This window comes from Bos javanicus, chromosome 3 (genome assembly GCF_032452875.1).
Source record: "Bos javanicus breed banteng chromosome 3, ARS-OSU_banteng_1.0, whole genome shotgun sequence".
NCBI lineage: Eukaryota > Metazoa > Chordata > Mammalia > Artiodactyla > Bovidae > Bos > Bos javanicus.
Window position 1 is genome coordinate 55,168,936 of NC_083870.1, and position 16,278 is coordinate 55,185,213.

Genomic DNA, 16,278 nt, shown 5'->3' on the forward strand with positions numbered 1-16,278 from the left:
GAATTCATTATTCATTTCTGTTTCATTATCATTATTATTCATTTCATTATTCATTCTATTTCATTATTTAGAGAGTACAAACATGTGAAAACGTATTCTGTTAAATACGGTGGACTTTGTTACCTGAAAGATACGAAATGGCTATTCCATCAATTTGCAGAGTGCAATAGTAGCTCTTTAATACAATAAGATTCTGGCCACACATCATGAAATTAGCATCAGCTTCATGTCACAGAGACAGTTTTCCCAGGTGTAGCTTGCACTCTTCATCATGTCTTAATCTTTATCTGACTTCTATTGAAGCCTAAGTCACCTGTGAATAACTGTTATAGCTGCTGTGGTTGATTTAAGGAGGGTGGGTCATACATGAGAAGTGCAAAGACCAGTTGCCTTTCATGTGTAACTGCAGGCTAAACTTACCAGTACTCAAACTAGATACGGTTTTTCTAAATCATCCGATCTGTAAAGACTTTTTTTTTCTTTGTTGCTATATGCACATGCAGTGTTGTGGTCATCTACTCTGTTTAACTTCTGTAGCTCCCCAAATCTCTGAGACAGAGAGGGCATGATTATCTAGATGTTCTTAAATTACTTGTGCGTCTGTGTGTTTAGTCACTAAGTCATGTCTCTTTTGCAACCCCGTAGACTGTAGCCCGCCAGGCTCTTCTGTCCCTGGGATTTTCCAGGAAAGAATATTGGAGTGGGTTGCCATTTCATTCGCCAGGTTTTAAATTACTTAGGACTCTTTTAATTGGAATTGTAGAATTTGTTCATACTGGGTCACATTCTTGACTCAAATGGTGTCTCCAGTTTTCAGTAAAATGACATTACATTCAACAAAAGAAACCTCTGTTCTGGAAGAGATTATACTAATACATTGGTATTTATATACTAACCCCTTGATATTTGGAAAATTAGTATAGAATTTCTCATAAATTATTTAGCTGATCATCTTACTCCTTGAAAGAAAAAGCAAAAAGATTCAGTTTTATATGGCCAAAATAGCCATCAAGAAAATACTTAGCTTTTAAATACTTTAATTAGTTTTGATATTTTGTGAATGTAACCTACATTTGATGTGTACATAGTTTTTATTGACTTCATGTTTAACTTATTGTTAGAACATGCTAGGTTTGTATTAGTTTGGGTAGTTCTTATTTTCAAAGAATTTATTTCTAAGTGTTGTTCTTAATAATAGATGTTCCTGATTTGGGATATTTATTATTACTTTAAAGGGACTGATACTCTGCCTTATACATAGTTTAGATATTTCTGTGGTCAAATAGGAAAGTAAAACATGCCATGTCCTTTGGAATATTTTGGAAGAATAGAAATGTCTCAAAACTTGAGAGGATATATCTTAGAATGTTCTGTCTTCGAATAGACCCTCTAAATATTTTTCTAATTTGTCCTTTTGGGATTTCTTTTTGGGTTTCACAGAGAATACAATGGTAACTCTTCCAATTTATATGGCTTTCCTACCTTTATAAATATTGATGGATATTTCATGATAGGCTGAAATTGCATATGTTTACATTATGGAACTTTCTTTAGCTACCTGATATCTTAGTAGACACTTTACTTGCTATGAGAAGATGACTTCAAGATACATCATGGATTTACATCTCAGTGTGCTATTTCTAAAATACACACCCTCATTCTTGCACATGCCTGCGAACTGCTGGGCCTTCCCCAGAGTTTCTGAGGATCCAAGAATTTGTCTTTTTTATGACTTCCCCAGTGATACTGATTTTGCTAAGTGGGAAATGTATTTTAAGAACCACTGCCTTAGGAATCCTGTAGCAATCAGACTCAGAAAAAGGACAGAGTAGAGGTGAGCTAAACACTACCGGAACCACAACCAGAACTGTGCCACAGAACGATCGTGCTGGCCGCCAGCTACCACTAACACTGAGAGCCGGGTGCTGTTGCTCCCATGACCACTGCACTGAACCGGCCCGGAGCGCTGCCGGCTGCAGCTTCTGACCATTCCTGCCCTGGGAGATGATTTGCCACTTAAATGTTTTCAAGCTTGGTAATATTTTCAGCTGAGTTTCAGTTAAAGCTAAATTATCTCTTAAAAACCTATTGAAATAACTATACTGCCTATATTATAAGGCATTTTTGTTATTAGATTATACTGAGTGTAGACGGATCATAAAGCAATTAACTAACCTTTTCCCCCGCTTTTTTGCTATTCAGCCACTTTTCCAGGTATGTGGGAGAGAACAATAACCATAGGAAGTGCTGGAAAGACTTTCAGTGTAACTGGCTGGAAGGTAAGATGAAAAATTTAATTGTTTGAAAACAGGCACATATCTTATTTCTTGTAGAGTTTTTTGTGTGTTGTAAATGCATAAATACTCAGTTTACACAGGTTTTTATACTTACTGATCTGCTTTCTTATTCAGTTTTCATGTTTTTATCCTTTTTGAGATGTAATCATTCTTTTGAAGTAAGAAAAATAGGGTAATTTGCTTATTTATAAGTAACCAACTGATGATACTCTTTTCTTTGCAATGCTTGGATTACTGTATATTAATTAAAAGGAGAAAAAATAATAGCTAATGGGAAGAACTGTACAAAAAAGATCTTTATGACCCAGTTAATCGCAATGGTGTGATCACTCACCTAGAGCCAGACATCCTGGAATGTGAAGTCAAGTGGGCTTTAGGAAGCATCACTACAAACAAAGCTAGTGGAAGTGATGGAATCCCAGTTCAGCTCAGTGGCTCAGTCGTGTCCGACTCCTCGCGACTCCATGAACCGCAGCATGCCAAGCCTCGCTGTCCATTACCAACTCCCAGAGTCTACCCAAACCCATGTCCATCGAGTTGGTGATGCCATCCAACCATCTCATCCTGTCGTCCCCTTCTCCTCCTGCCCTCAATCTTTCCCAGCATCAGGGTCTTTTCAAATGAGTCAACTCTTCTCATCAGGTGGCCAAAGTATTGGAGTTTCAGCTTCAATATCAGTCCTTCCAATGAACACCCAGCACTGATCTGCTTTAGGATGGACTGGTTGGAGCTCCTTGCAGTCCAAGGGACTTTCAAGAGTCTTCTCCAGTACCACAGTTCAAAGGCATCAATTCTTCGGTGCTCAGCTTTCTTTAGAGTCCAACTCTCATATACAGACATGACCACTGGAAAAACCAAAGCCTTGACTAGAGGGACCCTTGTTGACAAAGTAATGTCTCTGCTTTTTAATATGCTGTCTAGGTTGGTCATAACTTTCCTTCAAAGGAGTAAGCATCTTTTAATTTCATGGCTACAATCAACCTCTGCTGTGATTTTGGAGCCCAAAAAATAAAGTCAGCCACTGTTTCCACTCTTCCCCCATCTATTTGCCATGAAATGATGGGACCAGATGTCATGATCTTAGTTTTCTGAATGTTGAGCTTTAAACCAACTTTTTCACTCTCCTTTTTCACTTTCATCAAGAGGCTCTTTAGTTCTTCTTCCCTTTCTGCCATAAGGGTGGTGTTATCTGCATATCTGAGGTTATTGATATTTCTCCCGGCAATCTTGATTCCAGCTTGTGCTTCTTCCAGTCCAACATTTCTTATGCTGTACTCTGCATATAAGTTAAATAAGCAGGGTGACAATATACAGCCTTGACGTACTCCTTTTCCTATTTGGATCCAGTCTGCTGTTCCGTGTCCAGTTCTAACTGTTGCTTCCTGACCTGCATACAGGTTTCGTAAGAGGCAGGTCAGTTTTCGCAAGAGGCAGGAATCCCAGTTGAGCTATTTCAAATCCTGAAAGATAATGCTGTGAAAGTGCTGCACTCAATATGTCAGCAAATTTGGAAAACTCAGCAGTGGCCACAGGACTGGAAAAGGTCAGTTTTCATTCTAATCCCAACGAAAGGCAATGCCAAAGAATGCTCAAACTACCACACAATTGCACTCATCTCACATACTAGTAAAGTAATGCTCAAAATTCTTCAAGCCAGACTTCAGCAATACGTGAACCGTGAATTTCCAGGTGTTCAAGCTGGTTTTAGAAAAGGCAGAGGAACCAGAAACCAAATTAACAACATCTGCTGGATCATTGAAAAAGCAAGAGAGTTCCAGAAAAAGATCTATTTCTGCTTTGTTGACTATGCCAAAGCCTTTGAACTGTGTGGATCACAATAAACTGTGGAAAATTCTGAAAGAGATGAAAATACCAGACCACCTGACCTGCCTCTTGAGAAACCTGTATGCAGGTCAGGCTGCAACAGTTAGAACTGGACATGGAACAACAGACTGGTTCCAAATAGGAAAAGGAGCACATCAAGGCTGTATATTGTCACCCTGCTTATTTAACTTCTATGCAGAGTACATCATGAGAAACGCTGGGCTGGGGAAAGCACAAGCTGGAATCAAGATTTCTGGGAGAAATATCAATAACCTCAGATATGCATATGACACCACCCTTATGGCAGAAAGGGAAGAAGAACTAAAGAGCCTCTTGATGAAAGTGAAAAAGGACAGTGAAAAAGTTGGCTTAAAGTTCAACATTCAGAAAACGAAGATCATGGCATCCGGTCCCATCACTTCATGGCAAATAGATGGGGAAACTGTCAGACTTTATTTTTGGGGACTCCAAAATCACTGCAGATGGTGATTGCAGCCATGAAATTAAAAGACGCTTACTCCTTGGAAGGAAAGTTATGAGCAACGTAGACCGTATATTTAGAAGCAGAGACATTACTTTGCCAACAAAAGTCCATCTAGTCAAGGCTATGGTTTTTCCAGTAGTCGTGTATGGATGTGAGAGTTGGACTATAAATAAAGCTGATCGCTGAAGAATTGATGCCTTTGAACTGTGGTGTTGGAGAAGACTCTTGAAAGTCCCTTGGACTGCAAGGAGCTCCAACCAGTCCATCCTAAAGCAGATCAGTGCTGGGTGTTCATTGGAAGGACTGATGTTGAAGCTGAAACTCCAATACTTTGGCCACCTGATGCAAAGAGCTGACTCATTTGAAAAGACCCTGATGCTGGGAAAGATTGAGAGCAGGAGGAAAAGAGAACGACAGAGGATGAGATGGTTGGATGGCATCACCAACTCAATGGACATGAGTTTGAGTAAACTCCGGGAGTTGGTAATGGACAAGGAGGCCTGGTGTGCTGCGATTCATGGGGTGGCAAAGAGTTGGACATGACTGAGTAACTGAACTGCACTGAACTGAACTGAACTGAATGTTTTGACACTTACTATGTGCCAGGTTCTAGAGATTTACACATACTGATTCCTTTCATTCTCATAACCATGTTATAAGGTGGGCATAATTTATTATTCCTGTTTTACAGACAATAAAACTGAAGTACAGAGAATCTAAGTAACTTGCCTAAGGTTTCATTGCTAATAAAGTTGAATTCCACCCAGGGCAGGAAATCTAGGTTTAGAATCCATGCACTTAACCACTGTATTATGTAATACAATCACAGTTGTTCCAATTGAAACTTGATTGTCTTCCAGTTTCACTTCTCCTAAACTTGGCTACAAAGGAGGGATTATCAAAAATGAGCCTGGAGAATGAAATTGTGGAAAAGTCCCTTAAGGCCCTCGTTGAAAGTTACTTTTATCTATATCTAATTCAAAGAAGCTTTGTTACCAGTTATTAGACTTTCAGAATATCAAAAATAGCAAATTCAAAGAGAGGGGTAGATAATAATGATTGCAAGCACTCTTTGCCTTCTGAAGGCAGGATTTAGTGACTTCAGTTGGAAACTATTCCACAAAAAGATCAAGGTTGAAATGTTTCTAACTACTAAGACTACACAGCTTTCATAGTGTGAACATTTTAGAAATGCATATATTTAATAATTGCGTTAAGCTTAGCTACTCTATCAGATCTGGTACGTACAATTAGATTCATTTTTAAATCTTTTCCTTTTGCAGCTTGGCTGGTCCATTGGTCCTAAACATTTGATAAAACATTTACAGACAGTTCAGCAAAACACCGTTTATACTTGTGCAACCCCTTTACAGGTATGTGTTACAGTAATTTAGGGCTGCTCCATGGTCTTTGGGCAGAGGTGTTATATTTATGTTGTGTACTTCTGTCTCAGACTTCCCTAGTGGCTCAGATGGTAAAGCCTCTGCCTACAATGCGGGAGACCCACATTCAATCCCTGGGTCAGGAAGATATCCTGGAGAAGGAAACGGCAACCCACTCCAGTACTCTTGCCTGGAAAATCCCATGGATGGATGAACCTGGTAGGCTGTAGTCCATGGGGTCGCACAGAGTCGGACACGACTGAGCAACTTCACTTTCTTTCACTTTCAGTTGGCTCAGTTCCTTCATGTCCTTCCAGTATAATTTGGAAATTTAGAAGCAAGCACATACTCATTACTATCAAGAATGGTTTTGGTTTTAACACAAAAATTTTAACTTTAATCACTCATACATTGCTGCTGGGGATTGCAAAATGCTGCAAATTCTCTGGAGGATATGACAGCCCCAAGCAAAATTTCAGGTATGTGTGCTCTGTGAAGCAGCAGTGTATCCTCTGAGCACTTACCTTATAGCTGTTCTCTGCAGATCAAAGAAGCTCTATGTGTACGTGGTCATTGCAGAAGATGGGGAATAGTTCATCTATAGACAATGGATTAAATAGACTATGGTCTATCTAAACATTTTAATGTTATATGACTGTATTGGTTTCCTAGTTCTCTGTACCAAATTACCACCATGATGACTCAGATGGTAAAGAATCTGTGGGAGACCTGGATTCCATCCCTGGGTCAGGAAAATTCCCTGGAGTAGGAGATGGCAGCCCACTTAGTATTCTTGACTGGAAAATTCCATGCACAGAGGCTATAGTCCATTGGGTCACAAAGAGTTGGACATGACTGAGCAACTAACACTTGCGTACACTTAGTGGCTTAAAACAACACAAGTTTTTTATCTTACATTCTGGAGGTCAGAAGTCCAGAAGGCTAAAAGCAAGTGTGGACCCTGCTGCATTCCCCCTGGAGGCTCCAAGGCAGAATCTGCTCCTTGTCTTTTCCAGCTTCTGGTGGTACTCGCATTCCCATGGTCACATTACTGCCACCTCTGCCTCTATCAACACATAGCCCCTGTAACACTGACTCTCTTGCCACCTTCTTTCTCTTAGAAGAATCCTTATGATTACATTAGGCCCACAGATAATCCAAGATAATCTCTCTATCTCCAAGGTCTTTAACTTAAATCACATTTGCAATGTTAATTTTACCGTGCAAGGTAACATATTTACAGGTTCCAGGCATTAAGATGTGGACTTCTTTAGGGGCCATTACTCTATCACGATGGCTGTTTAAAAGTGAAAAGAAAGGAAAGGGAAAGGAAAAACAAAAAAGAATGAGAAAATTCTATAATTACTGATATGGAAAGATATCCAAGATACATTGTAAAAATAAAAGCAAGATACAGAGCAGTATATATTATTATTTATGTTGTATTCTGTATAAGAAAGGGAGAAAACTATTTGCTTATACTTTCTTAAAGAATCTCTGGAAGAACCATATGAAAATAGTTAAAGTGGCTATCTGGGGTAAAGGGAACACATGAAACTAGTATAGATAGGGTCTGGGGTGGGTTGCAAGACTTTTTAATGTATATTTTTTTTTGTATTGTTTCTAGTTTTTTAATATCTATAAAACAGGGATCTATGTATTATCATTCTGTGAATAATCAGAATACTGAAAACTATTTGTTGGGAAGCAGTTAAAAAGCCAAAACTGGGAATATGTTGGCTACAATAAACTTTTTTGTTTCCTATCAAAAATACCTACTGAATAAGAAAAAAAATCCTAATAATTTTTTTTTTCAAATGACTATAGAGTGATATCATGATAAAAGCTAGTTGGATGTTGATTTTATTGTATTCAACTCTTTTCATTCTCAAAATAAATCTATTCAGTTATTAAACAAATACTTACTGAGTGTCAGAGATAAAGCAGTCAAGAATTCCTGCCCTTTTGGAGCTTATAGCCTGTTGGGGGAGCACAGATAATAAACAAGTAAATGTTTTAATAACATAATATGTCAGATGTTGATAAAAGCAGTGGAGAAAAAATGTGAATGATTAGTACAGGGATTCATATACTTATGAAGGGTGACACAGTGGATCGATCAGCTTTCATTTACACTTTTCTTGTCCTGAAAGGTAATGGGGAAACGCTGGTTAGTTTATCATTTCTCTGATTGTCCTTCAGGCTTAGATCTAGCAAATCACTCTAACGCTAATCTTAGTAGAAAACACCATTGTCTTTTTCATTTCCAAGTAAGGCATCTTTATATAATACAGTTGGCCCTCCCTATCCACAGGTTCTGCATCCATTGATTCAACTAAAGATTGTGGATCTAGGGTTGGTTGAATTCACAGATGCAGAGCCCATGGATGCATTTCATATAAAAGATTTGAACATCCTTGGATTTTGGTATTTGTGGGGGCCCTGGAACCAGTCACCTGTGTGAAGAGTAAGGGACAACTGTACTTCTATTTCAACTTGAATTTTTGTGGTTCATCCTCAGTTCTTCACATTAGATGTAATCATTTCCATGTAACTTATTCTTCCATTAGTCTGTAGAATTTCACATAGGTTCAACTGTAATTCCCTGAATGACTTTCTTGTCAGTAATATTACTCTGCTGCTGCTGCTGCTGCTAAGTCACTTCAGTCGTGTCCGACTCTGTGCGACCCCATAGACGGCAGCCTACCAGGCTCCCCTGTCCCTGGGATTCTCCAGGCAAGAACACTGGAGTGGGTTGCCATTTCCTTCTCCAATGCATGAAAGTGAAAAGTGAAAGTGAAGTTGCTCAGTTGTATCCAACTCTTGGTGACCCCATGGACTGCAGCCTACCAGGCTCCTCCGTCCATGGGATTTTCCAGGCAAGAGTACTGAAGTGGGATGCCATTGCCTTCTCTGGTAATATTACTCAGACAATCTTTATTTATTATACCAATAAACTTGGCAGTACATAACATTGCCATATTTCCTTTCCATATTTTTCAATCTTAATATACAGGAAGCCTTGGCTCAAGCTTTCTGGATTGACATCAAGCGCATGGATGACCCAGAATGTTACTTCAATTCTTTGCCAAAAGAGTTAGAAGTAAAAAGAGATCGGATGGTACATTTACTTGAAAGTGTTGGCCTAAAATCCATAGTTCCTGATGGGGGATACTTCATCATTGCTGACGTGTCTATGCTAGGTTTGTAAAGGTTTTTATTATTCAAATATGCAGAAACCTAGGTGTGGAATTATATCAAATTTATGAAGAAAAGATTGGTACCAAAGCCAATATCAGCCTTTCATTTATGGGAAAATGGATTTCGACAGTGTCAATGTTTTTCTGCAATCATCTTGATGATTAGGCCATTGACCTTGAATATAACTATTATGGAGTTATTTGTTCTAGGTATTCTAATAAACATAGAATTTTCTGTTAACCTTGTTCTGGTATGTAATTTAAAACAGGTACATGAAAAAATATATGTCCCTTGTGTTCCTTTCAGTAAAATTTTAGTTTCCTTTCTACTCAAGAAAAAAAATATTTCTAAAATATTGATGCTATTGGAGAATACTTGTCACTTTAGAGTATACAGAAATGAAGTCAAGGAGCAAAGTAATATTTATTGAGGGTCTACTGCATGCCAACGCTTCAAATACCCTTTTTTTAAAAAGCATTGTTATCTCTGTTTTTAAAGACATGGAGACTTAGGGAGTAACTTGCCTGAAGTCATACAGCTAGATTCCAAATAATTTTGTCTCCAAAAAACGATGACCTTTACATTACTTGAAGCTATGATATGGAATTCTGACATGCCGTACAAATCTAAAGTTAGAAGCATAATAATATTTTATGTATAACATATTTCTTCCCCAGATCTGTGGTGTTAATCACAGTAAATTTAAGAGCATAATTTATTTTGACAGAAATTACAGCAATTCTGCATAGTTTTAAATGTTTTTAAGGTTTTATTACAGTGAAGTGATATGCCAGTGAGCTTGAAAATTCTTTTATATATACTAAATTTTACAAAGCTAGAAACTTTCAACATTATAACAAAACAGTGATTATTATTTACTCATTTGTTATAAGAAAAGCAGAGTGACCAGGAGTTCTTGGCTCTGCTGTTGCCAGAGAGGTATATTTGTCAGGCTTCTAAGATCTCTTCTTATATAAAAACCCTTATGATGTTCTATAGTCTAAGGTTTAGAAATCAGTTTTCTTGTATTGGGCTTAAATGTGTAGCTCATTTCATGAAACGATAAAAAGAAACAGCACAGTTTTCATCTATTCAGAAGAAAATTATTTTACTTTTATCTGCTTCCAATAAAACTTTGAGCTAATTCATACTTAAAGTCTTCTATGCAATAACATGTAAGTAGAAATATTCCTATGTTAATGTAACATGGAGTAGGGGAAGCAAATATTTTAGTCACCTGGGTTCATATGTAGTTGACCCTAGAATAATGCAGGGGTTGCAAGATGGTGACTCTGTTCAGTTGAAAATCCATGTATAATTTATAGTTGGCCCTCCATATCTGAGGTCCTTCTGTGTATGTAGTCCCTCCTTATCTAAGGTTCCACAAAAGTGGATTCAACCAACCATGGATTGTATATACCATGGTGTTTGCTGTTGAAAAAAAATCTGTGTAAGTGGACTTAAGCAGTTCAAACCTGTATTGTTCAAGGGTCAGCTGTATTGTAATTAGCCTTAACTTGGTTCCAAGCTTGATGGCAACAAAGACAAATAGAAAAATGGAATTAGTTACGTGATTCTTATAAAATTAAACTTAACAGCTTTTTAGATAAGAGTAAGTCTTTCCTGGAACCAAACTTTTCCAGGTAGTAAATTCTAAAAGAAATTTATCAGATTTTGACATTAAACATCAAAAAGACAGTAATGCAACTTTTGTTTGCATTAAGCTCTTAAATAGTTTCCCATTTCATCCTCAGTCAATCCCAGCCTGCATGCAGTGTTGGTTTAGGTCCTAGATCTTGAACTAGTATGGTTGTAATAGGAAAAGAAAGGATTTGGGCTAGAAAACAACTTTTATGATGATGGGGGAAAAGATGTGTGTTCTTTATGGTCCTTCATCTGTGTGAGAAAGAATGTTAATGTCTATAAGACCCTTCTATATATGAAGACAAATTTATTTTATTTTTCTCTTTCATCTGATTATTTTGAATATAGAAATTCTTCCATATACTGGAGGTTGGTCCCACCTTTTTCAAAAGACAGAAGCAAGAAACAAAACTTTCATTTGATGGTAGCTTAAAGATAAAAATGAACCATAAAATTCATGGACATAGTAATTCTCTTTATAGCTCATAGCAGTGACTAACTGGTTAATATTTTTTGAGCATTATGATACAGTAATTTGCTTTACAAACATCAAAGTCTCACAAAAGCCCATAAGATTGGTGCTGTTATATCCCCATTGATAGTTGAGAAAGATGTCATTAAAAGTCAAGAAATTTACTGAAGTTAATCAATTAATAAGTAGCAGAGGTAGACTCTGAATGCAGAGATCCATGTACTAACTGGTAAACTTACATATTTTCTGCTATACTTAGCAACTTCCCTGACCAGTGAGCATCATCCTAGAACTAAAAAGGGAAACATTTAATCAGAAGACAAGATTACAAATAGGAAGATAGTAAGACAAGGTGTGAAATTAGGGAGGAGATAGTGGGAATACAACAACCAATTTTTGTTTTCATAGATTACTTAAATAAGCTGCTGCTAGTGCTGCTGCTAAGTCGCTTCAGTCGTGTCCGACTCTGTGCGAGTGATACTGTAATATGGTTCAAACTCCTACCTCCAGTAAACAAATATTTTATTTAGTTTGTTTCAACATCTCTAACTGAAGCATTGAAAAGAAGTAGATTACAACTTTGTCCTAACTATAAAATATTTAGAATTGTATTTATTCCCTTCCTTTTCTTTCAGTACCATGGCAATAAATTTCTCTTTTCTAAGTGTTAGAGGAATAAATGAGTGGTTACCATACTGAGTGAAACTTATGGTTACCAAGGGGGAAAGCTGGATGAGGGGGATAAATGGAAGAACTGGACATATACACACTACTATATATAAAATAGATAACTAATGAGGACCTACTGTGTAGCACAGGGAACTCTTCTCAGCACACTGTAATGACCTGTATGGGAAAAGAGTCTGAAGAAGAGTGGATATATGTATGTTTATAACTGATTCACTTTGCTATACTGCAGAAACTAACCCAACATTGTAAATCAACTATTTGTTGTTGCTGTTCAGTTGCTAGGTTGTGTCCAACTCTTTGCTACCCCATGGATTACAGCACACCAGGCCTCCCTGTCCCTCACTATCTATACCTCAATAAATTAAAAAAAAAAGAGAGAATAAATGAATAGTATGCTGCTGCTGCTGCTAAGTTGCTTCAGTCATGTCCGACTCTGTGCGACCCCACAGACGGCAGCCCAGCAGGCTCCCCCTTCCCGGGATTCTCCAGGCAAGAATACTGGAGTGGGTTGCCATTTCCTTCTCCAATGCATGAAAGTGAAAAGTGAAAGTGAAACCGCTCAGTTGTATCTGACTCTTAGACAGTGTTAATTACAATTTGTCAGTAGCCTCCTTTTTTTCCTTCTACTGTTGTAATCACTACTCTCCAGGTTAACTTTGAGTATGCTACTGCTGCTACTGCTGCTAAGTCTTATGTAATTGTCACTTGGAGTTTTCACATAATTTGCAATTAGACTCTGTTTTAAGTTGTCATTTTTTTAGAGTCAAATCTGAATTAAACATACATACATACATATGACTTAAAGTGGTAATTTAACTTCATCTGTAAAATGAGAATTGTTGCATCTCACAGAATTATAGGACAAATGAATGAGAGAATCATGTAACGTGTTTAACAGATAGTAATAAATGGTATAATATTATTAGCATTATTACATGGAAATTTTACGTTCTTAAATCACAGGAGAAAATTGAAATAAAATCAGTAAGGAAAGCCATATTAAGTCATTTAAAAAAATAAAAGTGAAACTTTCTTTAGTGTCAAGGTTTTTACGCTATTAATTTGAAGAAACCCAGAATTTAGTGAATTTAGTGAATAAAATTTAGTGAATAAAAATTTAGTGAATAAAATTTAGTGAATAAAAGAAAGAAGATAACTGCCTTGATTTATTTTGAGCAATAAAGTATGTGTGTGTTAGTTGCTTAGTCGTGTCTGACTCTTTGCGACCCCATGGACTGTAGCCCACCAGGCTCCTCTGTCCATGGAATTGTCCAGGCAAGAATGAATACTGGAGTGGGTTGTCAGTCCTTTCTCCAGAGGATCTTCCCTATCTAGGGATCATACCTGGATCTCCTGCATTGCAGTCACGTTCTTTATGAATTGAGCTACCAGGGTAGCCACAATAAAGGATAAAATAATTGATTACAGTGACCATCAGTGTTTGTTGCTTTGGGGCATTCAAAAAGATCTTGAGTACAAGTCAGTACAGTTGAAACAATATGAAATGTAGGTTTCTGAATCCCAGTGCCAGAGAAATATCTTGTCCAGACCTTAAAGCAAGATTGGAACAAGAGATAAATATAGGAATGTGTATTTGAAGTTTTTCACCAAATTTTTAAAAAAATTAAGCATAATATTTAGAAGAGGGAAACAATAAATACATCACTTGGGAGAACTATATAGATGTTTTCCCTTCATAAATAGTGAATTATATTAATTTACTCATTCCACAAACATGCTTTTCAGTACTTACATGCTAGATACTGACCTAGGAAATGGGGATAGTGATAAATTGCAATATCCCTGTGGAGCTCACAATCTAATAATGAATTACCATTTGGAAATAAAATTCTTATAGATGAATACCTTAAAAATTGAGGTTATTTCCTTAATAATGATCATAGAGGCATATATTATTTCTAAGTGGAAAGGTAACACTGCTGTTTGTCCTGCCTCTTCCTACTGTCTTCCAGTGCTAAAACACAAACATGATCAACCAGATGTATATGTGAGTAGTGCCTTAGAGTATCATATCTGTAAAGCTTCTCTGGGAATTCCTTACTTCCCACCATACCATGCAGTATGAATCCAGCATGAGGAAATCTTGAATCTTAGTAGACAAATGAAATACACTTTGCCTCAGATATAATACATAGCCATCCAATTTTTATTATTGTTTTAGATGTAGACCTCTTCGATATGAAGGACAGCAATGAACCTTATGACTATAAATTCGTGAAATGGATGATTAAAAATAAGGTAATGTTTATTGGCTTTTGCAATATTGTGCTGTATGTTATAGTTGATTTATGAAGGAAGCCTGTTGACATGCTTTGAAAAATGTGAACTGTAGTTTTATTCCCTGATATTCTACTCACAGTTATTTGGAAGATTTTATTTATTTATTTTTATTTTTTGGCCACACTATGAAGTTGACAGGATCTTAGTTCTGTGACCAAGGATTGAACCTAGGCCCTTCTCAGTGAAAGCAGAGAATCCTAACCATTGGTTTACCAGAGAATTCTCTGGAGGATTTTAAAAATACATTTCTTTTGGAAATTCTTGTGGGTATTTGGAAGTATCTATTTGCTTTTAATGTTTGTGCTCTAAAAATTAATATTTAAAGTGTACGTAGTTTTTATATTTTTCTTTTTGTTTTTCAGAAACTGTCAGCCATCCCAGTTTCAGCATTCTGTAATGCAGAAACCAAATCACAGTTTGAGAAATTTGTGCGATTTTGCTTCATTAAAGTAAGTTCCCTGTTCTACACATTTATAATGTCCTTCCTTTCGGTTTATAAAGCACCATTTTTTTTTCTATTGCTAGGCATGATGTGCTCATATGCAGTTTTTAAGTTTTGGCTTGCTACCATAAAATTATCAAAACAAAACTCAGCACTTTTTGAAGCTGAGTTTATTGGATTACAACATAATTAGACTCCTTACCTATAACATTAAAATATCCAGACACATTTGAAGACACAAGAAAATGCAACCTTTAATGAAAAAGAAAAAAATGTGACTTCTATACAATCAATAGAAACAGATCTTAAGGGTTACTTATATGTAGGAATTAGTAGACAAGGACTTTAAAGCAGATATTATAAATGTGTTCAGGGAAATATGGTCATAATGAGCAACTAGATTAAAGCAATTAAAAAGAGAACCAAATGGAACTTAAAGAATTTTAAAATGTAATACTTGGTATGAAAAATATATAGTCTTAACATACAGAAGATTGAGGATGTGAGGAAAAAAGTGTCCACCTTAATACAGATCCATAGAAATCATCCAATCTGAAAAAAGAGGGAAAAATTATTTTTGAAAAATAAACAGAGCCTCAGAGTCAATGTCAAGTAATAATATACATGTAACTGGAGTATCCAAAAAAAAAAAAGAGAGAGAATGTGGCAGAAAAAATATTTTAATAAAGAACTAAATTTCCCTATATTTGGTGAATAGCGGTTTGGAGATCTAAAAATTCAGTGAACCACACAGGATACAAATAAAATCACAACTTGACACATCATAATTAAACTGCTGAAAGCTATAGATAATGATAAGATCTTGAAAGCAGCCAGAGAAAAACTACACTTCACATGCATGGGAGCAAAGATATGAATATTGACTAATTTCTTACCAGAAACAGTAGAGACCAGATTACAATGAAGTGGCACCTTTAAAGTGCTGACATAAAAAATATGTCAGCCAGAATTCTATATTCAGGAAAATATCCTTTTACACTGAAAACAAAATATACATCCCTGATAAATTAAAGCTAAGATAATTCAGCACCATCAGATCTGTGTTAAAAAAAATAATCTGAATGTATTGTTGCTATTTTTAAGATGTTATCACTACTGAAAACAGTCTTATCAAAATTAAGGCACTGTCTATACCAACACACTCATCTTTAAGTCTGGTCAGAATGATGTAAACACTGTTTTCAACTTTTAGAGACACCATGTAGACAAACTATGGGAGACTTATTTAGAATAGAATATAAATTTTAACAGTCTAACAGTGTCAACATTTGATTATCTGAAATGTGGAAGAAAGGGTAAGGCCATTAATACTTGTATCTTATAGTGGATTTATAGAGGAATAAATATATATTGTTTGAAGTTATAAGCATAACTAATAGAACAAAAAAGTAACATAAGACTTTCAGTTTTAGAAATGGTCAACAGGCCTTCTCCCATTCTCTTCTTGGAAATTATTTTTTAAAAAGAACAGCTAGGAAAATAGAAAAAAAATTCCAAATCCCCCAGTAAATGAGGAAGAG

The 16,278-nt window shown here is 36.4% G+C and overlaps 1 protein-coding gene across 7 annotated transcripts in view; it reads left to right on the forward strand.

Annotated features, from left to right (window-relative positions):
• Window positions 1-16,278, forward strand: part of KYAT3 (kynurenine aminotransferase 3) — a 63,213-nt gene that overhangs the window by 41,240 nt on the left and 5,695 nt on the right. For 5 of the 7 annotated variants that reach the window (XM_061411345.1, XM_061411348.1, XM_061411346.1 and 2 more), the window contains 5 exons: window positions 2,203-2,279; window positions 5,889-5,978; window positions 9,004-9,190; window positions 14,177-14,253; window positions 14,658-14,744. In XM_061411345.1, coding sequence (XP_061267329.1) covers window positions 2,203-2,279; window positions 5,889-5,978; window positions 9,004-9,190; window positions 14,177-14,253; window positions 14,658-14,744 — 518 coding nt within the window. Of the gene's footprint in view, window positions 1-2,202; window positions 2,280-5,888; window positions 5,979-8,301; window positions 8,783-9,003; window positions 9,191-14,176; window positions 14,254-14,657; window positions 14,745-16,278 lie in introns of those variants that run through there. The other 2 variants (XR_009735360.1, XM_061411351.1) reach the window with 2 other exon arrangements.